Raw genomic sequence first — 25,644 nt, 5'->3', positions numbered from 1 at the left:
GCTTTTAAATTAAGAAATTGAGTAATATATAGTACTAAAATTTGAATTATAATCTACAGTTTGATACCAAAGTTACTGACATCAATTCATGAAATAGTAGTTCAATAAAATTTTGAATGCGAGTCAACAAACGAGATGACATGGCATTTCTCCCGTGACCCGTCTTGAAAGGGTTAATATAAAATGTGAAAAGCAACTTACTTATGCAGATATATAAAACAAAACACCTTAATCACAGTATATGTACTAGATTCTATGGATATCTGTGTAGATCTAGTGAAGGCAAGCATAAAAAATGTTGCAGATTTTAGAAAAACAATACATCTACATATCTCAGTAATATTCCTTCAGTAATTTAGCAATGATCTATTTTTTAATATTCAAACAAATAGGCTTCATTTAATTTGTATTTGATATCCAAGCTACCAATTGCTGAGAGAAGAAAAGATAACAACAATTTGAGAACACTTGTATTATGCATTTTGTCTCCCTCAACAAATTTTCCTTTACCATACACAGGATAATCTCAGTATTATTAACAAGGTGATGAACATAGTCAAACTTACTGCCAGTTTTGACTCCGAACTGAACACTGAAATACAATTATTAGCAAAATAGTTAAGATAATGCTTAAAATAAGTTTCAGAATCACCAAGTCATGAAACAGTGAAAAAATATTATTAAAATCATTTTTAAAATATTTACAGTTGTAAAACTATCAAATGCATAAAATATTCATACTTGATTACAAAAACTATAATATTCATAAACATATTTATTAACACATAATACCTTACAGAAACATATTCTGGTGATAAAAATTACCTTCTTCTGGTTTCTTTTCTACTGGTGTGGATGGTTGTTTTTCATGGACTGAACCAGCCTCACTGCTGGTTTCTTCAGCTGATTCTGCTTCCTGTAAAAGTTAAGTAATGAGTGTCACTTGAACTTTGCTTTATAACATGTAAAAGCATCAAATGTGACACAATAGACTTTACAATATAGTATTACACTTAACTATCTATACTGAGGTTAACCATACTTTTAAAGTCTCACACTGCAATGGAATACCGATCATTATCACTAAATATTTCTTCAAAATGTTGTATGCTTTGGCTCTACAGCATTTAAAACTCTCATTATATGAATATTTATAAGTGGAAAAGCTTTTCATTTCCTTCCAGCCATAGGTTTATTCATGGTTGTCTTGCATTATCAAATGATAAGGAATTCAGTGAGTTTGTTGTCGTTAAGTGGAAAGCTACACAATGGGCTATCTATGTTGTGCCTGCTATAAGTATTGAAATCTGGTTTTAGTATTATAAGCCTTCAAACTTCTGAGCCATTGGGAGGAATTCAGTGGGAATCAGATATCTATGTATACACACATGCGCATAAAATACAAGATTAAACTATCAAAAAATAAATAACAAAAAATACCATGAAAGTTTCCTACATTTAATAATTGGCACAATCCTTATTTAATGTCTAGTAGTTTTAAAAAGTCATGTTTACTGCACAATTGACTCATTATACATATAAAAACATTCAGGTTAATAATTATTAAATGATTACACATTTCCTTTTTCTTATACCAGTGCATTACCACACGCTATTCTTTCTGAATTTATTTGTTTGTTTCAAATTTTCAAGAAAAGCTACATAGATTAGAGAAAAGGAAAATAGCCAACATCACCCACCAACAACACTTGAACTGCTTTTGTAGTGGAACTTAACTGTCAGTCTAAGAGCATATCCATGGCCCAAATGCATGGAGTGAGTTTTAGTGGCTGATGCAAACATGCATCTTTGGATTCACAGTACAAACATGCCAACCACAAAGTAACACCTCGCATCTTTTACGTAATGTTATTAGCTTATAATCAACAGCTTTTATGGTGAAAACATTTATTTAAAAACTGAAGTTCACTGCTGCATATATCTATATGTGTAATGATGATCTAAACTTTAGTAGTCCATACTTTATTTATATCAACTATGACTACGATCTTTTCAAAGTATTCTGCTGAAAGACTTAAATGCCATTATTTTATTGAGCTTAAAGCTTTTAATACTTCAAATTATTACATTAAAAACTCCTATACAAGTGTTTCAAGGCAATCAATCATTTAATCACATGAATCATTTTAAGATACTGCATTACTTTGTACAAAAACTGAAATAATAACATATATCATAATAAAGTTAAATAGATACTAGTCCTAAAATATTCATACAAGTTTTGCTTATTGTGAAGTCATCTTTTTGGGCAAGTTTGTGATCAGTCATAGGTCGGTGGCACTGTAAAATATTAAACACACTACATTTTGAACATAAAAAATAATCTCTTGCTTTAGGTCTACTTTATAATAATTTGTCTATTTTTTATTTCACATAAAAAAATGTTTATTACACTAATATAATTCATTGTATTAATATAATTCTGCATTAATTTTGTTTTGATAGGAATAGTTTTTAGCACAGGCTAGGGCAATTAAGTAAACTAGAATCAAAGAAGAAGGCAATTTACAAGTGAACAAGAAATATTTTTATACAGATGCTTAACACATACTTTCATTATGTCCTGTTCATCATAAGATACATCAAGGGAAATGTCTCGTCGCAATGATGCATCCCTTGAAGAACCAAGTTCATCTTTGAAGGCATCAAATCCTATAAAAAAAAAGAGATTTGCTGAAATTATAAACTAAAGTATTCAATAAGCTGAAACTCTTTAAAATATAAGTAAAAAAATTATTCAGCAATCTGTTGGCTACATTGCAAAAACCATCATCAGGCTTAGATTATTACAAGTACATTATTTTAATTAAACTATACATACACTATATGAACACAGTCAGATGACATCTTAAAGGATCCACATTTAAGCCAACACTAAAAAATCTTAAATGAAAATGAATACTTCACTATGGCAAGTACACAAAAAAAGACTGGTCTGCAGTCTCATGTGTGGTTGTAAAAAAGAAGTGTTCTGAAGAAACAGAATATATCAATGAAATAAATAAAATGCCCATTCTGGCAAAATAGAAAACTCGGCTGCTATGTTCCATGTCTTGGAATGCCATAAAAAGATGAAATTGCATGAATTAGAAATCTGTTACATGATATCAATACCAACACCAGATGTTTTAAAGAAGCACTCATAATAAGGAAAATGAAAATTGGTCCAGAAACTGGTATTAAGAGGGAATGGGAATCACACGCTTGATATAATTAGCATCATGTATATTGACAACTTTTGTACATCTTATAACTGGTACAGTTGCATCCCTGTTTAACTATTGTTTATAATTCCTTTTTGCAGATTTCTATAAATACTATCTTAAACATTGTAATGAAATTATTTATTTTAATTATTATTGGAATACAGTTTCTCTTAATAGTATTACATTTAATGGTATTGTTAAACTGTCCTTCAGGTTTTAACAACAGTGCCTGTATAATGTACAAGCTTCTAACTCAATACTATTTTCTCAACTAATAACAACCCAAGTCTTGTTTCACCTGAGTGTTCTTGTTGTGCATGTATGGTTTAACAAGAAATTGTACTTGGAATCACCTAAATCTAGTGCCAGCTAGTGCAAAAAGATGCTAATTAACTTTTTAAACACGAAGAATTCTTCAATAAACTTTTTTTACCTATCAATAAACCCACATTATGAGCCTTAAACAATAATCTTTTGGAAATACTATATTTAAAATTATGTAAACTATTACATAAACTTTATAGTGTCACAAAACGTTTTGTGCAACAACTTACAGACTTTTTTTATGTATGAAGTGCTAACTCAAGTAAATTATTTGACATATTTGATAAAAAAAGAAATGATTTTCAACTTCAGAAAAAGTATTAGTTTAATATATCAATATTTTCTTGTTGTTTGTTATTAAGCACAAAGCTACACAAAGGGTTATCTGTACTCTGCCCATCATGGGTATAGAAACCTGGTTTCTAGCAGTATTAGTCAGGGTACAATGTAATACAAAAAGTGAATAAAACTGATATAAAATTAGCATTATCTATAATTAACATTTGAAAAAATCACACTAACTTCACAATATCACAAATAGGAGAACAGTCAAACAGTATAAAACTAAAAGTTTTCAACAATATGTCTTAGATTAGGTTTTCTCTTGTGTATTCAAATACATACATAACAAAATGTAAGCTATATTATTGGGTTATAGATTTGTTTGTTTTTTTATTATTAAGCTGCCACGGGTATCAAAACTCAGTTTTTAACATTATAAGCCTTCAAACTTACCACTGGGAGGCAGGTTATAGCCAAACAAAAGTTGGTAGATATGAATGAAAAGGAATTGATATATAAAGACAGAGCATATAAAAATTGCTTCAATATGTGAACACATTTCAGTGTAGTATAGTGAGCAAGTACTTATGCAAATAACATCTGAAGGTGCTTCTCATAAATTGTATAATATTACAATATGTGCACATAAAAGATAAACTCCATATTATTATGTTTCCATAAATAAGGAAATTAATATAAATAAATTCAAAAACATAATGCAAAAGGAAATCAATACATGGTATGATAAATTATAAGAAAAGATCATGAATGTAATATGTCTATATATATGTTATACCTCGGGGCTCTGTCAGTGAGAACAGTTTCAAATTGTCAACCTTTATTTCTATGTATTACCGAGTTTAAAGGTTGAATAAAATGAGGTTCTTTAAATCTTTTCTCAATTTATTAGAAGAAATCTAAACTCTCTCTCCCCTTCTTAAAAATCACCTAAAACTTAAGCATCTTAAAAATCACTTAAAACTCATGCACAGTTGTGTACCCATTTTAATGTTGTTCTCTAAGTCCACAAATCTAACATGCCTTTAAGACCCATACTATCTACAAATGGCTCAGCCACTAAGAAACTGTCATGGATTCTGAAAAATTCCTACACCATTTTTTACAATTAATACCTTCATATTTAATGAGCACTTATAACTTAGTACAAAAAAATTAAGGAAAACAGCAGTTACGTGATAAATTCTAACACAATTTTACTCAGTCATGATGTCCTACAACTGTACATATCCATTCCCATTGATGAGGGAATTGACAACTCGATCAGTTTTGTCAGTGAGAACATCTGGAGCTGCCTTTTCAGGATATTCCTTTTTAATGGATTGAATGAGCATTAAGGTTCTTAATCTTAGATAACAGTTATTGGAAGTTCAATGGTGATCTCTAAAGACAAACGAAAGGAATACTGTTGTTTTTCTTACATTTTTCTCAACATGCTTGAACAAAAAGCATTGAGACAGTAGTGTTCCACTATTCAATTTGATCTACATTCTTGGTACAAATTCATTTATTATAATTTATAAACATCTTTAGAGTATGGTAATGGAAAAAAATTACATAGTTCTTGCAAAAGTTTCATTGTTTTCTAAATTCACTTCGCTCTTGTATAAAATTTATTCTTGAGCATTCTGAAGGCAAGTAACAGCTCAGTTTTATTGAAAATATCATAAGTATCAAACATATCCATTTACTTGCAGGCATTTTCAACAAACCGGCATGAAACTGATCTGTCTTCATTTCCTTTCATATCACCTCCCTTATGTTAAACTAAAACTGTTTTATTTCACCTATAGGAGCAATGGGGTGTCTGATGCATTTGCAAACTACAATATCAATTCCTTGTTATTTAAGTTTATCAGTTTTCTTCTATGATGTAACAATATAGATGAAAAATTCCTATATTCAAAATTTATACAAAAGCCATATCTAACATATCATGTTAAACAGTTTTAATGTAACATTAAAACTATATGTGATGTTACAAGATTATTCAATGTGATACTTTTAAATTCAACTTATACATAAGCCTCATTTTATATCAATTGTACTTAGTTTTTGTATTACATTGTATCCTGAGTTCCCGTCAAAGACATAAGTTGAAATATTGATTCATTAAAGTATTATTTTTTTTCTGAAGATGAAAGTTCTTTCTTTTGTTTTTAGTAAATGAGTGATAGTTTTAACATACATAAGGAATATTCTACTTTCAATTATACAAATATTTACCTGATTGGTCCAAATGTACTTTTGCAACTGCTTTTTCTACATCATCAGTAACAATTTCCACATTAAACATGCAGCTGTTGACAATATCTTCCCTTCCAATTTTTCTAAGAGCCTTTTCAAGATTATTGCCTGCAGATAGCAACCAATAATCTCAGCATTTATTAAAAAAACAATTTTTTAAAACAACTGAAATTATATTTTCCTTAGCAAGTCATTAAAATTGTTAAAAAAAATACTACTGGTAAACATTAAACCTAGAAATATAAACTTGAGGGGTCAGGGGATTTGCCCCACCAGTAAATAAAAGTTTACCTGCAGAAAAGACCCTGAGCAGAAGCAATGGGCAAAAGTATATCCCATAAGGGCTAAGCTTTCTTAAGTGTCCAATTTGATGTTGTCAATGTTCTGGGGCATTATAAATGATAGATGATGAACAAAACTTTCCAAACATATATAATATGTTGAGTTTTTCCAGCAAACCAAGGAAATAAACAATGGTGGGGTGTTAAAAGTAGCAAGCCAGCAGAAAAATTTAATTTCAAAGCAATAATACAAAAACAAAAATTGTATGCATTACTCAAGCCTTTATTGTGAGTAATTAGTAAACATTTATGTTTTGAAAAGCTATTATTAGCTGATTGTCCCATTACTTTTTGACATATAAAAATATCCAAAATAACATGTTGCCATAATAATGTGTTCTCCTTTACGGTTGTTAATTTTCCAGACAATAATTATAAATTATGAGTCTAAAATTAATCTAGGAAGTATATAATTTGATTTGATCATACCCCAAACACAGGATATCAAGAGATATTTTGAGTATGTCTATTTAAAGCTTGTAATAAAATTAGTTTTTTAAGCACTTGATCTCCTTTGCACATATATTTGGTGTACATACTCAAATTATGTCATTTTGTTATATCATTATTCACAACAGCCAAGATATTTGTTGTTATCAATAACTGAAAGGGTAAGAGTAAATTGCATAAAAACCACAGAACACGATATTGCGTGAACTCCTTTACGTGTTCTTTTTGACTTCAGATGGGAATATATAGAATGCATAACGCTTTTCCCGCCATATTTAGTTTCCACCATGTGCAGATGATTAGGGCAGGGTGGATTTAAAATGTAATAGTCACAAATAAACTCATTTTCCTGCAAGAAAAGTCCTTGAAAGTGAGATTACATAATAATATTCAAAAGGGGTCTATTTATAAAAACAGATAACTGGGGACATGGTGAGATGTAAAGGAATTCATAGAATGGGTAAAGGAAATCACCATTTTAATTTAACTCTTTATAGGTGCACTTCTTAGTATAATGCCACATTAGAATAAAAGCTTACGTCTATGATCTGTGGAAGTAGTCTATTACAAAATAATTCTCCTTATTAGACTGCTATAGCTGAATTTACTGTAGAAATGTATAGGTAATTACATTAATTCCTACACCCATCTTTGCTTATATACAGAGGTGGTATGCATTTCGGTAATGGGTTTCATATCTGTACTCAGTGCCGGATTTAGACTTGGTGAGGCTCTAAGCTATATAAAGCTTGGAGGCTCCTTGTTAAAAAGTTACACCAGAAGGTTTCACAAAGGTACATGCCAAAACAGGACCGTGGATCACCACAAAAAAATTAAAAACATATATATATATATATATATACATATATATATGTCCTTTTAATTATTTAATAGCAAGGTATTTAAAGTGAAAGATTCAAATTATTTTCAAATGAATGCATTTACTAATTATATATTTATCATTTGGCTGACTTGATTATAATATAGTATACACTGGAAACAATACTTAAATGTAATTTTGAAAATAATTTTAAGATACATTAAGATATATATACAAATGCTAAAACTACACATAGCAATTTGCTACACAAGCCATTTTAAAAACTACAGTACACATAAAAATCCACATAAAATTTTTAAAAGCAAAAAAAAAAAAAAATCTGAAATTTTGTGAGGCCTCTGCAGATTGTGAGGCCCTAAGCTGTAGCTTGTTTAGCTTATGCCTAAATCCGGCACTGTTTGTACTTTTAGAACTGATGGTAAACAAAGTCAGCAGCAGAAATATTATCAGAGAAAAAAGGCAACAGGAGGGAAAGCCTTTTTACAATTTGTTTGCCTTTTTATTTTAGGTACAATATAATCTGGTAAAAAAGAACACATGTGAAAAACAGTAGTCACCTTCATCAAGGTGAAGACATATGACTGAATGTAGCCCGAGTGCTAGATTTTTAGTACGAGGCTTTTCAGTAGTTATATTTTCAAGACCTGTATAAATCATACTTATAGGAGAATATTTTTTTTTTCAACATTTTCTAGTTGAAAAATGGACACTTAAGACAACCTGGCCCATAAATAAATTGACAGGGTGGCTTTCTACATGAAGGTTATGTGTAAAGATAATTAATCTGAATACTTAAATCAAGGTATTGTAAAGTCTGCTAATTGCAGGAGTACTTTCACCATGCTTCTAGAAACTTCTTTTATGATTATTAGAGGCCACACTAATAAAAAAAAATAGTAAAAGGTATGAAAATTGTAGTAACAAACGATTTTTTTCCCTAAATTATATTAAAATAAGAAAACCAAACTTTTTTATTAACTTTGCTCAAATATTTTTAATAGTATAAAAAACTAAGATTCTGAACATGTAAAATTTATATTAATAAAGAAGCAGAGATTTGTTGCAAGTAGATAAAAGGGACAACACACAGTTGGAAGCTGAACAAAAATTTAAAAACAAAATTTCTAAAGGATGAGCAATTGCCAGGTGATATAGGACTACATGGTTCATATACTTATTTCTCAATACAATTCAAGGACTTTCAAGCACCTTCACAAAGCAATTCAATTTAGTGGTAACACTTAAACAATTTAAGAAATACCTCTATTTTATTTCGTTTTCCAAGTAGCAACTGGAATCCAATGAATATCACAATCAGCCATAATCTTTAACTAACAAGATAGCATTAAGTACATTTTGTCTACAATGTTATGTAATTCCCCATTAAAAAGCAGCTTTATGTCTGACATTTTCATGTCTAGTAAAAAAAAATCATGTAAGAAGTATAACTAATATTTACCAAATATGAACAAATAAAAGATTCCTTTTCAAACACACTCAGTCTCTCTTTAGAAAATAACATGTACCAAACATTGGCTTGTACTTATTATTACATGCTTTTCCATGCAAGATATAACCTGTTAACAAATCCAGAAACTTTACACTGCATATTACTTACTAGTAGTGTAATGATAAATTTCATAGTGCCACATCCCTGACAAAATTTTTCAAATTTTTGACATCACCATTAGAGTAAAGATATCATATTCAGAACCTGATTTCCATTTTTGTGAGTCCATTTTAGACAAAGAAAATATCAGCAGCTCTAATTTTCTGATACTAATTACATTAGTACTAAACTGAAAATGCATATAACATCAAGAGAAAATATGCATCTCAACTTCTTTTTAATTAAACAGCAAGGAAAAAGAAACAACAACTAGGTACCATATAAAAATCACCAATGTTAAGAAAAGGTTTAAAAATCCATGTCCTATTAATTTTCTATATTTCTAACTGCACTACAGTATTAATAGCTTTGACTTGTATGCTGGTTTGCACACCTCCTGCTTTGTCCAAACAAATAACTAAATTAAAAACAATTTTTGTTGTACATTATGTAAATAATAAGTCTTCTAAAAATGTGTGTTTTAAACACACAGTATAATTGTAAAATGTATTTTATTTAATCCTTTAGTACCATATTTGTGTGTTTTATTAATCATGTGACAAATGATAAAAAATATTTAATCAATTTAATGCTCTGACACCTACTCTTCAGCCTGACACCAGCTCTTGAGAAATAGTGTCATTGTGTGTAATGGGCAGTCTAAGAGAGCTCTGCAGTGAACACAGGACATCACAAACAATGAGTATTCTTTGGCATTCTGAGCACTTAACTAAATAACTTATTTTATATATACATATAAACAATTTTTTGAAGTTTTAAAGTCCTAATACATTAGAATAACTGAAATAGCCTATGTTTTTGAAAACTCTAGTGTGCTACAGCAACACTACACTCCTGTTAATTACTTTTATATTCTGAGCTCTTTGAAAAACAATAAACTAGAAATAAAAATTTTAATCTTTGGTGAGTGAAATAGTATTACAAAATAAAAAGATTTGTGCTAGCAACTTTGCTGTGAAGTAAAAGCCATCATCCCATATAATCCAAGTTTGTGATTTTGGTGTTGTGCATACTGTTATTTTGTAATTATTATTATTTTGATAAAGAGTGTTATTTTATGTTTTGATTTCGTAGCATAATCATCACATATATGTTTTAAATGCAGTTTCAGTATTTATGAAATGAACATTGTTAAAATGTATTTAGTCACTGTTAATGAGTCTAATTTGTCTTAATCATTGTTAAAGGGCTTTTCAGAGTGTACCAAATCTTTATGAAAGAGTTTTGATTATGTATAGATTTTCATTGTGTCACTTTTAAGTGTTTAGAAGGGCATGAAAAAGATACCATAATCCTTGACCACTGTGAGTGTATTATACATTTCAATGCCATGCAGTAATATAAATCAAACCAGCTCAAAGTGAGTAACATAAAATGAAAGTACATAACATATGGCATTTGTACAAGTAGAAAAAAGTACTGTAGCACTGTTATTCACCAACAAACCATGGTTCTCAGCCTAGATTACAACTTGTGATACCCAGTATTTTGAGGCATGAGACTGTGATGCAAAAACTGGAGGGCACCAAGGTGGTACCCAAGTTTATGCTAACATTTGACAGTGGTTCAGAGATGGGGCCAAAACTCTATAGTGATTCTGGGTCAAAGGGTAAACTGTGTTGGCTGTTGTCACAAAATTGACAACAGGGTAAGAATAGCTATAGGTAATAATCAAGTGGACGTAAATGCATCTTAGGGACTAACAAGCTTACAGGTGTTAGGGATATGGGCAAATAGGGTATGAGCATACTTGAAGTTCGTAGAAATGTCACTTGACTAAGGTGTAGTTTAATTACTCTCTCTGTAATGACAGTTAATAGACAAGAATATGGTGGCACCTGGGCAGTTACATCCCTCTTTACAAACTACACATCTGGATGACCCTCTAAGCAATAAGGATTTATCTGAACTCAGATTTTCAATCTGGACTTTTGCTATTTAAGATCAAATTCTTGACCACTCTGGCTATCTTATTCTTCAACTAACTAGGGTTCCATTCTCATGTGTTTCAACCTTAAAGTTTTCCTGACATTTTCAAAAAAAGAAGTTTCAATGGAAACTAATTCACTCAGGATTTGTGGTTCAGTGAGGAGATAGACTTCCCTGCCAACCCAAAACATCTAGAACCAGCCTTATTCAACTTGGTAGAACCGATAGATGAAAATGCATTGTAGACTAATGCATCTGATGTAAGGGATCTAGCTGAGACAGTTGTTGGGCTGGTTCTGATATCTACTGAATCTAGGCAGCCCTACTTGAATATGAATCCACCCACAGAACCCAAGCTATCACCAGACAAAGGTACCACAGTAGTCATGGAGATACTGCTGCAAACCATCACTTCAATGTTATTCGAGCTGATCTTACCAGTAGCTCAGCCACAGCATCTCCATAAGTGAAGAAGGAGTCTAGGTAGAAGTCTCAAAATCAGGAGCCTCTTCTTAGGTGTCCCACTGGAAAACATTTGATTACCACCAGATGAAGACTGCAAATGCATGCTCACCTCCAGCAGGACCACAACATCCCAATATGGAGAAGACCTTTCTTTCTGGAGTTAAAGTTGCCGAGGAAGCACACTCCCAACCAATATATCAACAAACATCATGGATCACCTTCATTCTGCAGCAGGTCTCCATTCTGAATTGACATTGTCAAGAGAAAGCTGCATAGTGTACCAAAACATGGGCCCTGTATAAGGAAAAAAGACTGGCATAATGTGAAGAGTAGGTTCACTAGTTGTAGGCTGAGCTAATGAAGATCCAAAGAACACAGACATTGGAAGATTTACTAACAGAGGTTGAACTGAGGGAAAGGAAGTTTGTGTCTTGAGGATGCCCAAAATAAATGTAAATATTGTATATTTATATTATATTAATTTAGTGTTGTAAATATAGTACTTACCTCTGAATTTTTTTTCGTTCTATCTGTACTGTAACTTACTTCATTCCTGTCATTATATTCTTATTTGAGTAAAATGTTTTATTCCATATTGCTGTGTATTTTATTCTTCTAGAGGGACTATATCACTTTTGTTTATCATTGAAATAGTTATATTTAGGTATTTAATGTTAAAGAGAGTTGTACATAATGTATTTCAGTTTATTGTAATTGAATCTGTTTATCTAAAGGGTTTGTTTTCTTTTATACATATTGTATTTGATTTTAATAATGATTTCATTTTTCTTCTTAAAGGGTTTCCTTTATTTTTTATTTATGAATTTACTTTTACAGTATAACTATCATTTTATTGTTAAAGGGGCAACAAAGAGCATGTTCAGTAAATGTAATTTTCCCATTGCACACACAGTTATTTTACAATTCTTTGCTCTATTATTATTTTGATAAAGAGAGAAATTTTGTGTTTTGATTTAGTATTTTAATCAGCATATGTTTCTGTTGAAAGGCATTCAATACTTATGAACTGAGCATTACAAATATGTATTTGCAAATTTTATGTGTGTTAAAGTGTTTTTGTTTTACATAAACATTATCAAATTGTTCATGATATTGAGGAACCTATTCAAAGTAAATCTACAGCAGAAACAGTTGATATTGGTATTTAAAAACTTTATATTTATAAACATAATACAAGTAACAATGTGTCAACCTGCCTAGGTCATCATCAGGCTAAGAATGACATTGAAAAAAGTGACCGTTATTGATCATGTGACAGGGGACAACAATAATGACAGGTACATAATGTAGTCATCCAGGTCTAATAATGCTCTACCACGTAATACCTTAGGATAGTCAATAATCCCCCGCCTTCTTGGTTTCATTATACCTCACACTGTGTAACACGGCCATCCTAACATGTGGCAGTAAAAACAGATTATAAAATAATACACTAAATAAAATTAATAAAACTTTGTATTTATTTTACCTTTAGAAGAAAACAAATATTTACATGTATACTCATAGTGATGTTTAATTTATCAAGCAGGAAATATAAAATAATGACACACATTCACAATACAATCACAGTTTAGATGAAATTCCCTTATAAGCCATGCAGCTAAAAAAAAGAAAAAGAAAAAAGAAGAATAAATCTAGGGGTTTACAGTTTATGTAAAAGCAATGAATCAATCATTTTTTGGTTTTGTCTTTCATTTGTCCTTTTCTTTGCAATTACAGTGATCAACTTCAATTGCTATTTCTTTAATTTAAAAGTAATCAAATGATCCCAGAAGCATGTTTCTTTTCTTTTAACAATCTTTTGTTTTAAGGCCAAAGCAAGAAACTGCTGCCATTTATGCTTCTTCATTTGTAAAAATAAGTACCAAACACTAACCACTTTATACCAAAATTCACATTGTATTGAAGTGGGTTATGTCAAGGCTTAAGAGTATAATGTTTTAGGGGATGTTGTTTTATAGTGTCAGTTGTATTATTATATTTGGTAATCAACAGTGTAATTACATGAACACATTTAATGAAATAATAACTACCAAATATGATAATACAATCAAATATATACAACATCCCCTGCAACTTATACCTATCATTATTGTCGTCCCCACAATACATTATCAGTAACAGTTACTTGTTCAAAGTAATTCTTAACCTGATGATGATTTAAGCAGGTCAAAACATTGTAACTTGTATGAAGATTTTAAATAAAAGTTTTAATACCCATATCAGCTGTCTCTGCTATGGAATATCAACTTGTAATCATTATTATGAGTCTAATTTGTCTTAATCATTGATAAAGGAATTTTCAGTGTGTACTGCATTCTTGTTAAAGGGTTTTCATTACATATGGATTTTCTGTGTCGAAGGGTTGTGTATCTGTGTTGCATGTAGGTGAAATAAAGTTACTGTAGCCCTTAACCAATGCATGTAAAGATTTTGTTTGTTTTCAAGTCAAAATTAATTGTGGCTTGAGGAGAAGCCTGAGCTAACAGGGGGAGGAAAATATGTGATACATAAGCATATCATGTGTATTCTACTTCCATATTTTTATATGCTATTTTTTAAATTTCTCAGTTGTTCAGGAATGTGCAGTTTTCGTATAACATGTGGTAATAAAAAGTCATTAGACTGCTTTTGTTCTTTGTCATTCTCCTGAGGTAACACCTGATCTGTCCATGGAACTATGGTTATTATGTTTTATGTTGTGCAAGAATTTAGACAGCAGGATACAACTTCTCTTATAAGGGCTGAAAACACTGCTCACAATGAGGATACCCAACTGATGACTTAAAGCAGAGAGTTCACAGAGGATTTAAGTGATTTGCCTGTCACTTATAATTAAGGCAAATTATTATTAATTGTAATTTTTATTGAAGATGTTTAGCAACACTTATGGTAGAATTTATTATCATGAACCACAGTAATGGTTTATAATAGTGATTGCCCATTCATTTCTTATTATTATATAATATTGCTCCACCAGACTACAGCAAAAATAGCTGTGAGTATTGTAATAAAACCTGAACAATATTACTAAATGAATCATTGTGCATTATGTAGGGTAATATTTAAGTTTATTTGACTACCTAGCAAATAACAGTAGTTGTATAACTGCTGACACTTAATCCTTTTAATATAGTCTGTAGTTTACATGGAGCCTCATAAATTACTACATGCATACGTATATAGCTGTAATTGAATATTTATATGGTAGGCATGACACATGTACCATAGCAATTATTAACATATTGTTGAAACTGTATTGATTTCACGTATCACTTGTTTATGTATAGGGTTCCTACCCTTTTGGACACGACACTGCTGATAGGCTCACAGTTTTTTTAACATTGCATTATCAATTTTGGCCATGTTACACAAATGTCTAAAAAATTACAGAAAAGTATAAAATGTTATACAGACATCTATGCTGTTTCCCACAACAGAAATCTTTAAGCCACAATTTAAAAGATAGCACCAAGCTCAGTTTTGAACATTGGATCAGCAATCATGGTGATGGCTGAGGGTAAGTGTCATATTACAGCAAACACTGCATGACTTCAAATTTTATAGATACTGCAGATAGAGTAGTTATCCTTGAAGCTAATTATAAGAAGTGGCAAAAATCATGCAAGCAGATGGCAAAAATGATGACTAGTCTAGGTGAAAGTGAAACAGATATTTTCATTTAGAAAATATTTAATTTCAGATAAAGTATGACGGCCCACCAGAGTTCAGGGTCATCACAGTGGAAGAGGGTCATAGAAGTGTCAAAACCCAAACTCCATCAGAAATGGAGGGAAAAAGGTATATTAATATAATCAATTCATAATTGTTAATACATGTTTTCAACTTTGTAGTGAGCAGAATGTCACTCTAAGAGGAAATCTTGCCAGCTGCAGCAAAACCATGACAGGTCTTACTATGGCCAGCAGAGAAGAAGAAGGAATGGGGAATATAACAACTATAAGAAATATTAAAAATGCTTATTTGTATACATGTGCTATTATACATGACACACTGACTTATATTTGCATTGAATATATATGCGTCCATCTATACATCTTGAAAAATGCATATGGCTATCTATATATACAGCTTTACAACTTAAAAAATATATAAAGCCTGCACACACACACATACATATATATATAAATACTAGCCAACATGCATTGCACGTACATGCATGTATAAAACTCGTATAGTTACAAAATCTAGTCCATGACCGTTCCAGTATAGTACAGTATTACCTCCAATCCAGTTTTTACAGACTCTCCATATAGCTGTAGGGTATATAATAGCTATATATATATATATATATATTTTTTACAAGTATGTACATAATGTGTTATGTTGATAGTGATCATACACGCAGTACCACTATCAATGATAACATTGTGGCAATGATATCAGGAGCACTAGCCATCCAATCTGCATGAAGCCAATCCAAAGGCTGTCATTGTTTTCTGAAAGAGCATCATACATCAAGTATATATTTCATTAAACTAAACTGTTTCAGATAGGACAGTATTGCTATTAATCAGATTTATGTCTATGATGGACATAAAAAACTAAAGAAACAAGGTTATTAAAAGTTGTTAATTTAAAAAGATGAATAGGGATCTTGAAAAAATATGGAAAATATAGGTAACTTAAAGTGAAAATGCAATCACAAGAAGTAGGCAAACAATCTTAAGGTTTGAGACATAGTGTTGACATTATTTCCCCAAGCTACAAATCACTATTTTTACTCTCTTAAACATTACAGCTTTTAGACATGGAATTAAAATAATCTTGAATAAATGTCAAGTGGGTACCACTACTTGCTCTCAGTAAATCTAATGTTACCTGTTAACCCATTGTGCATGGTCTTGGTTGATTGCAAATGTCATAATGTTTTACAGATCTTCTATAGTATCTAATATAAAAACAAGTTGTAAATAACAAAAAGGTCAAATGTACAATTTAAATATCCTAACTCTTCCATTTGCTGAAATACAATATATTTTTCCAAACTACAACAGAAACCCTATGCATCTATTGTGCTTTCAAGGAAGGTTTCAAAACCACAAGTTCTTATTTTATGTACATGTTTATCATCAACAGAAAGGGTTATTTTTCTATATCAAACTTGTAAATGTTCATTGGAATTTGTCAGCAACAGACATTAGGTGAAAGAAATGACAAATATATATGTAAAAAAAGTTGTTGCTCGCATCAATAATAGAAAATGTTTTATCAATTTACAGCTTAGTTAGAAAGCCTGTTACATGATAGTTGTTTTGGGACATTTTATTCTACTGAATGATGCATTTTGTATGTTCTAAAATGCATATATGAAAAGTAAATGAATTTCTGTTTGGACAGTGAACTTAAAGAAAAAACTAGGCCTACTTAGCTATACATTCAAATGCACATATTTCACACCATGCAGTATATTGGTGTACAAGAATCTGCTAATGTATTTCTACTGTGACGTACCGCTTTAAATGGATGAATAAGCTGTTTACTTGGTACAAGCCAGACAACAAAGCAAAAAAATTAAAAGAAAACATATGTGAAAGGATTAAGAGTTGAAACTGTGAATATTATTAATAGGAAATGTGGCAACTTTTATATTTTAATGTGCACTTATGATTTCTCTAGAGATAGCATTAGGGTAGAAAAAAAAGTATAAAGTTTTACCAAAAGAAACTTTTTATATTCATTTAGGAGGGTAGAGAGATTATGCATATGAAATATGAAAACTGCAATATGAAAAGAAATATTATTATTCTTAGCATGAAAATTACTTTACACAGAGACTGACTCAGTAGACTTAAGAAATTGACATATAAATCTTTAGTGTGTTATTTTTCTGTATTCTTTGTTGCATTATTTAATTAGATAAAAAATTATTCAATGCAGTAGTACCATCAGTATAAAAAAAGTAGAGTTAAGTTTCATCAATAGTCTACAGCAAAAAAAAGGAAGACCGAGGTAAGTGTTATATTTCTTGTTTTTATCTGTATTCTTTATCTATTATTATAAAAGTTACTAAAATGTAAAAATTAGAAACTTTTTAGGTTAGATAAGGTAAAATTAATAATAATAGTAATGCAAATTTTTTTCCAAGATACACTTGCAATTAGCTCATACTTTATGTAATTTTAATAAGGTAAAGTGAGCTACACATTGTTGTGTGTGTGTGTGTGGGGGGGGGGGGGGGCATTAAGCCAACCACAACCGGATTTTTCTTGCTTGTCACCCAACGACTTTACTATACCAAGAGAAGACCTCCCGGTGAGGAAAGGCTTAATTGGACACAGTTCAAAGAGCAATAAAACAATGAAATTTAAGGAGAAACAGATATATACTGTAACAAATTTTAAAGCGACTTCGGATAAACAAATGTAGTTTCATGTTACAATCTGAAGTCATTCTAGAAAGAAAAAAGGGTAATTTAAATTTAGTTCAATTTTGTATTTGGTGGTTACAAGGTTGGTCATATTGACCAACCTCATATATAATTAGAGTTGAGAAAATAACAGATAAAATTTGAGGTTTTTCAAATGAAGAAAAGTATTTTTAATCTTATCATGAAAATTACTTTGCACTTGGAGCAGTCAATACTATGACTCCATATATTCATAGAGAAATGCTTAGTGAAAACACTTCATTAAAGATTCTGATTTTTTTGTCTACAAAATACTCTTAATGATTACTGAAAGTTTGCAAAATTATGTGAAGATACAAAAACATATTAGAAGTTATAGTATGGAAATTGTAAAGGTCAATTTGGGGTCACGAACTTGGTGGGTTCAGCGAAGCCCATGGAGGGAGAGTTAAAAGATTTGATATTTCGTGTACAAAAGACTTATAATGTTTACTGAATGTTTGCCGAATTTCATGCAGATATACAAAACATATTAAAAGTTATAGTATGGAATCTCTGATTTCTACTTTGTGGGTACAAGGTATGGAAAGAAGTAAAGGATTTCAAGGACATGTGTAAATCCTAGACTCAACTATTGCATAGTGGATTTGAATTAGAATAAAATAAGCTGATAATAAAAGAACAAACTTTACTTAACAATGAAGTGTGTTAAAATAAGAGAAGTTGATGCACACACAGACACATAATCAGCAAGTTAAATATATTGGAAATAAACTGACACATCATGGCTCCTTCAAAATAAAAACAAATCTGTTTGAAAATGTTATACTGAATTAACAGATCACTTTCTGTAAATGACCAATCAGAAAACTGGATCACAGAAATCTGAATACATCTCTTCTCCATATGACAGACACAAAGCAGTCCCCCATGTACAAAGTAAAGTAGAACACAATACAGACAATTCATAAAACAGTAGATAGTTTCAATGACTGGACCTATTACACAAAGTAACACCTAAGACTGAATTTAGCAAATGACCTCAAACAGGTTCAGTATGTTCTGAATTTGAATTTAAAATTCTTTTTTTAAATTGTAAATGTGAAGTATAGAATACAAGAATACACAAAAATTTGATATTTATATACCATACTGGCACAAAATTAATCAGATAGGTATCTAAAATAACTGAGAATAAGGAAATTTCAAGTTTGTTTTCCTGAATTTATATGAATATCTCTATTTAGATGCTAAATAGTACAGTGTTTAAGTACACTGTATTAAAACAATTTTTAAGCCTCACTACATTTTGAGTCCATATCTCCATGCCAGTTCGTGCTCTACCTGATGACCATCCATCTTGACAATAGGCCTGCAAAGTACAACCTGTTGCAGGTCTCTTTCTAGATGATCCTCCTGCCCCAAATTGATCAATATTCCCTTTTTTTTCAATACCATTAGGTCCAAGAGATATCCTCATCTGAGCATATCTTTATGATTAGATTTTATGAATATTTTGCACCAGAAAGGGCTATAAATGTTTGGTGGTATCACACTACCTACAAAATTCTAAGCAATGTCAAAATATAATTTTGATACATTCCACTCCACTTTGACTTACTGATTTGCATTTTAAAAATTGTTTTACTATAACTCTGTATTATGAGTATTACTGTTCAAGAATGTAATGCAGAGTCAAACACGGGATTAAGCTTTTTTTTTACTTACCTTTAGTATTTCCTAGCACATTTTAAGGAATAATTAAGTAATATAAAATAATAACATCCATGAATTGCTTATGAACTTATTGAAAAATAAATTATTTTTTATTTTCTATGTTCAAATGTTTTAGTTACAAAACATTAATGAAGGAAGTTAGCTAAGACAACTTTTGTTTTTGTTTATTTGCAGCAAAGAAATGCTGTGAGGCTGTTTTTTTTTGGGGGGGGGGCTATTTGTACAAATGATAATAAAAAGAAAATCAGTACACTTTATAACTGTACTTGTATCAAATACATTTTATATAAAACTTTTTTTATTGTTTATATGTGCTTTTTTTATGTATCTATTTCTTATCCTTACTAATATCACTTTCAATACATAAGGTTTCAAAACATATAAACCCTAAAACCTGGTATATTCCTTTGGCTCAATAGAAAGGAGGCCACACAGTTTAAGAATTTTAATAAAAAGGATTATCAAAACCACACATATATATCATCAATAAATACAAATAAAAGCTCTTGATCAGCATAATGTACCTACTTGTAGCCTCTGTGGTCAATGCTTTAGTAATAACCAAACTATTAAAAAGGACCTGGAACATTCATAGTACTAAAGTAACAATCAAATCTATGTAAAGGTTAATAAAAGGTGAAATGTAGTCAATGCATTTGGAGGAAAACAAAGTTTCACAATAAAAAGGATAATGATACTTAAGGTGAACAATATTTATTTATAACAGAAGGGGACACAGATCCCTTTTGCTATAAATAAACAAAGTTGTTCATCTTAAAGTGAAATGTACTGATAAACTAACACATTGGTTAATTTGATTATCTATAGTTCATACATAGCCCAAATTATCAATTTCTAAAATTCACTAAATTTATTAAGTGATTTATTTTAGCTTTATTTTTTAACAATTAACTTTATAAATTCAAAACCTCAGCTTCTGCAATTTTTTAAACTGCAATAAACAAATAATAAGTTTGTTCTGTAAATAACAAAATTAATTTATTTGCAGTTGATATAATTTACATGATTTTTACAACAGATTACTATACAGTGAATGGGATTAAAAAAATCAGAAATATTTTTTTCTCACCAGTTGCATCTTCATTAGCCTGCTGTAACCATAGCCTAAGCATCACCAAAGCTTGTTGCACTGGATCATTGGGCTGTTCTTTCTTAATATTGTTCACCTCAGATTCAGAAACGTCAAGTTGGTCTGCTAGCTGCACCCAGTCTTGATCCAAACCTCGTGCAATGTCAGACAATCGAAGGTCAGCACGATGGATAAGCTCAGGCTTTGCTAAAAACAGTAACAACATTTTATACAAAATAAATTTAAAAGTGTTAGAAAAGTTAATATAAATTCAACATTCTGTTATTATTTGTAGAGTAAGCTGAGTTGTTCCTGTTAAGAAATAAATCAATAAATGAAAAACCCACACTGCAGAATAGAACTTTATTCAGTTTTGATTTAATGTCCTGAAGATATTTCAACACATTAAGTTTGTACAACTTTCTGACTTATAAACTTTTCAGTTAATGGTAATAAAAGAGAGTCTTATGAATATGTTTTCTCTAAAAATATTTTATTTTATACTTACCTAGTCCTGTTTCTTCAACAAAACCATATTTTTTTTCTAGTGTTACTAGTTCTGTTGGTACTGGTTTAACTTCAATCTAGAAAGTAAAAAAATAAAGATTAATGATTAAATTAATTAATTAAATTAATAATTAAAAAGAAAGAATTTAGGTTATTATCAATAAGTTTGATTGGTACAAATAGCTAAAATCACTCACTATCAAAACAGAAAAAATCCAAAAAACCTCCAATTTTTTGACGCAATTCAACATACAAGATTACAAGAGACCACACTAGTGAACACAGTCATGTGCATGACTTTCAGCACATTACCTCCTGCAGGATAGCTTTTAACAATAGCTTAATGTCATGCAAGGATAAAGCAAATTGATATTATAAAACATATGGCATCACTGAATCAAAGATAATATTTTCAATTTAAACTTGATAATATAAAATTAGTATGATAATAATTACTTATTTTTCATAACCAGCTCTTAAACTATAACATGTCATTGTTACTGGTATTTGTTTTGATTACAGAAAGTCACAACCATGAAAATTACATAGGCCGGACAGGATGTTGAATATAGCAAATATTCATTTTCGAAATAATACAGGGTGATACACTTTATGAGTGTGTAAGTTTTAGATTAACAAGGCTAAAAATGAGGCCCTGAGAACCACTGCAGGTAGAGAAGAGTTAGGGTGTTAGTGTAAGTAAGAAGTGTTCATATCCAGATTATTGTAAAAATTCTTTCCATTGAGTTCTATCCTACATTATTACAATGGGTCCCAGGATCACTGTTCATGCTCAACTGTGATTTTTATATTTGGGTATGTACTGTTCAAATAATGAAGATTTTATTAAACAATATTAATTGTTTTGTAACTGAAAAATGGAGAATGTGTTATTAACACACAACCTAAAAAAGGGGTTTAAAATCAAATAGTCATTTTTCAACCACCATTTTTTATAATACCTTAAAAGAAAATTAACCTTAACTGACCATCTTTTGATCCCAACAACTTGATCATAAATAGTCATTGAACATGTAGTATACAGAGACTATATATCTTCTCTCTCATAGTATATATTTATTATTTACAAAATTCATGATTTCCCAAAGTTCTCATTTTGGATCTCTCTAAACCTGGTTGATGTCACATGATAAATTGCAGCTGAGGTGTTATTTTTTTGGAGCTTGACTGGTCGGAACTTACTTGCTGTCTCTTTGGATAGTTATATTGTATCCTGTTTAACCTTGTGTTTGGAGGATACCTTATGGTTGCCACATGGATCAAAGATATTTCCACATTTCAGCATCCTTTTTCTAATTGGCCAGCTACAGAGAGACTATACTTTGTATATGCAATTTCTGCACTTTTGGAGATATTCATTTTCACCTTTAAAGAAGGCAGTTCTTTTTTGAGAGAATCACAACTTGCTGTTGAAATTTCATCCATATTAATGTTTTATCTACCCATTCTGCTGATCATGTAAGTCAACTTCCTTCAATCTTTAAATTCAGTTTTATTTTACTTTAATTTCATCTTTTCAGCATTGAAACCACGTAACACAACTGTACATGAAACATAAAATAAACAGTACTTAGATGTTTTTATTCATCTTTTTTTTTTTGGCCACATCTTTGTGACATTGGAAGTTGTACAGGCTGTCACTCTCAACAGTGCCTGTACTGGCAGTGAAGCAGGGCACCTCTAGTTGACCTGAAAGAGGAGACAAACAACAAGGGAATGTGTTCTACAGGTGAGCACCAGTCCTTCAACCAGCATTGGTACCATGTTATAAACAGAGGGCCAATGAATACACATAGTAAATGCAAAAGAAGCACAAAATGCATTATGCACGTGTTACATAGCTCAAACCATTAGAAAGAGTTGGCTGTTGCAAAAATGTAGCAGCTTTGTTTTTGTTGTTATTTCCTTTGCATGGTTTAAGAAAGTAGATATACTTATAAAATTTCTGCAGGATTACCAACAAGGCCATGGACCAATCTACCAACCACTTTGAATACACTCTGAGTCAGGCTGGACCAAAATTGAGGATGATGAGTCATTCAGAAAATTAACCACCTAAAGCAAATTGTCTCTCTTACTTTTTGAGCTACCTAGTGAAAAAGATCCCGAACAAATATGTTTTACGTACACACTAGTGCATATATTTAAATTTCTGCAGCATATATGTGTGTATCCTGAAATTCACTAGGTTTGAAAAGTAAAAAAAAGCTGATATAAGTAGATATTTGGAAGCATCTAAAAGCTCCTGTGGATTTGCAATTCTTACTTTCTGAGCATCTAGTTGCTCTTTCATGTATCTTATATATGCATTCAACTTTAATTTATACAAAATACTACATAGCGATAGCTAGTGAATCTAGAATGATAATGGCTGGTAAGCCACTGATGATAGCTAAATACCTAGAACACCAGTGCACTTCAAGATAAATAAATACATACTATGTTCATAAGTTCTTGTAAACATATCTTCAACACATCTGGGTATATAGCTATGGAAAGATTGTACTTCTTATTTTACATGTGAAACATCTATGTATGTGCTCTAAAATAACTAATTAGTCTGCAAGGTAGTAATTGCTCTTACCTATGTAATGAAGATCAAGCCTGAACAGAGAAAGTATAACTTATATATGTAGTGAAGGCAGAGAGATAGGCAAAACACTGTAGAATAATGTTCAAAACTTTCATGATCGCATCACAAACTACTTGAGATTTCAAATTAAAAGTAAAGAGTGGCAGTACTTATCTATCACTTTTTATCTCAAACATTTTTAGTGTAGTGAATTATTTATTTTTACTTAGCATTAGTAATGTTGTGTATGTATACTCATGGATGGCAACACAATGTGTTTAACAGTTCAACTTTTTAATTCTGGCAATTAAAGTGCACAACATTATATCTTTTTACCCATTATGTTTGAATCTCCTACCAACCAAAATCTGTATATATAAGCACATTCATAGAATCCCATTAGTCAAAATCTATAATTCAAAAACCTAAAAAATAATATGAAAGTAAAGAGTGAGACAGATAGAAAGTTCGCAGTTTGTGTGGCTGTCTTTCATGCAAAGCACAAAGTCAGTTCAAAAGAGTAGACATCATTGGTGATTGTAGTATACAACAGAGAAAATTGAAAGAGTTAAGTAGTGATATTTTTCTTGTTGTCATAGTTTGAAAATTCAAGATTTTTCAAAAATAAGACAGATTTTCCTCTCATGCTGTGTAACAAAAAGTTCAGAGTTTGTCTTAGTTCATAGCCCTAAATCTCGCTTTTTGTCACACACATATAAATTTTGAAACTAGAGTGCTGGTCACTGCCATGCTACCTAGGGCCAAGAAAGAGAGGTCAACAACTCTTGTAGTTGCCAACAACACAGGCAACAATGTAGGTGATACCATATCCCATGTGCACTTTAATTTTAGTAAGGCTTCTGCTGCAGCAATACAATTGTACACTGCTTGCAACAGGGATGCAATTGTCCTTCTTCTTTCTTGTGCCACTCTGTAAAGTTTCAATTGGAGTGCTGTTCTCATGATACCTAAGAACCAGGCAGCGATATCAGCACTCAACCACTGTTTGTAGGTATACATGCAACAGCAGTTGTGTTGAACATGATACAAAGGCCCAGCAAAATTGCTTCAGCAAAGTGCAATCTGTAAACTCTGCATATTCAACTATGTATTGATAGCATGAGAAACTACAATGAATGGTTGGAATATGAATTTTAACAATTCACCAGCCTACAGTGAAGCCTGAACTCTTGACCTTTCTCTAAATAAGTTAACCAGTGTTGACATCATTGATTTCTGTAATTTTAACTTAGCAATAAGCAACAGTAAGAAGTTTTATCCTTACTCTAACCCTCAGGTTAAGTGTAAGGTTCTATGCTGACTTGTAATTTTTCCTTAAGTTTTGAAACTTAAACACTTTTTTCATGCAATTTTGTTTTAAAATTTTTTGTTTTTAATGCATTTTGTTCTATTTTGGAATTATTTTTTTAACGATAAATTCAGCAGTTCAGTGTTTCCCAGCTTTTACATTTCCTTTGTTGTGTATTGCAAACTTTATCCATGATTTCTTCCCAATCTGTATTAATTTTAATTTTATCATAATTTTATTTTGCAGCCATATGTAATCAAGAG

At 30.8% G+C, this 25,644-nt stretch overlaps 1 protein-coding gene across 10 annotated transcripts in view; it reads right to left on the bottom strand.

Annotated features, from left to right (window-relative positions):
* LOC106463825 (ankyrin-2-like) overlaps positions 1 to 25,644 on the bottom strand; it is a 253,624-nt gene that overhangs the window by 89,046 nt on the left and 138,934 nt on the right. For all 10 annotated transcript variants that reach the window (XM_013923893.2, XM_013923894.2, XM_013923895.2 and 7 more), the window contains 5 exons: positions 21,481 to 21,556; positions 20,973 to 21,179; positions 6,078 to 6,206; positions 2,573 to 2,673; positions 826 to 916 (listed from right to left, as the gene is read on the bottom strand). In XM_013923893.2, coding sequence (XP_013779347.1) covers positions 826 to 916; positions 2,573 to 2,673; positions 6,078 to 6,206; positions 20,973 to 21,179; positions 21,481 to 21,556 — 604 coding nt within the window. The remainder of the gene's footprint in view (positions 1 to 825; positions 917 to 2,572; positions 2,674 to 6,077; positions 6,207 to 20,972; positions 21,180 to 21,480; positions 21,557 to 25,644) is intronic.

The sequence above is a fragment of the Limulus polyphemus genome, unplaced genomic scaffold (genome assembly GCF_000517525.1).
Source record: "Limulus polyphemus unplaced genomic scaffold, Limulus_polyphemus-2.1.2 Scaffold1493, whole genome shotgun sequence".
NCBI classification, from domain to species: Eukaryota; Metazoa; Arthropoda; class Merostomata; order Xiphosura; family Limulidae; genus Limulus; species Limulus polyphemus.
Note: the sequence above shows the minus strand (reverse complement) of the source record. Positions and strands in the feature narration are given on the sequence as shown.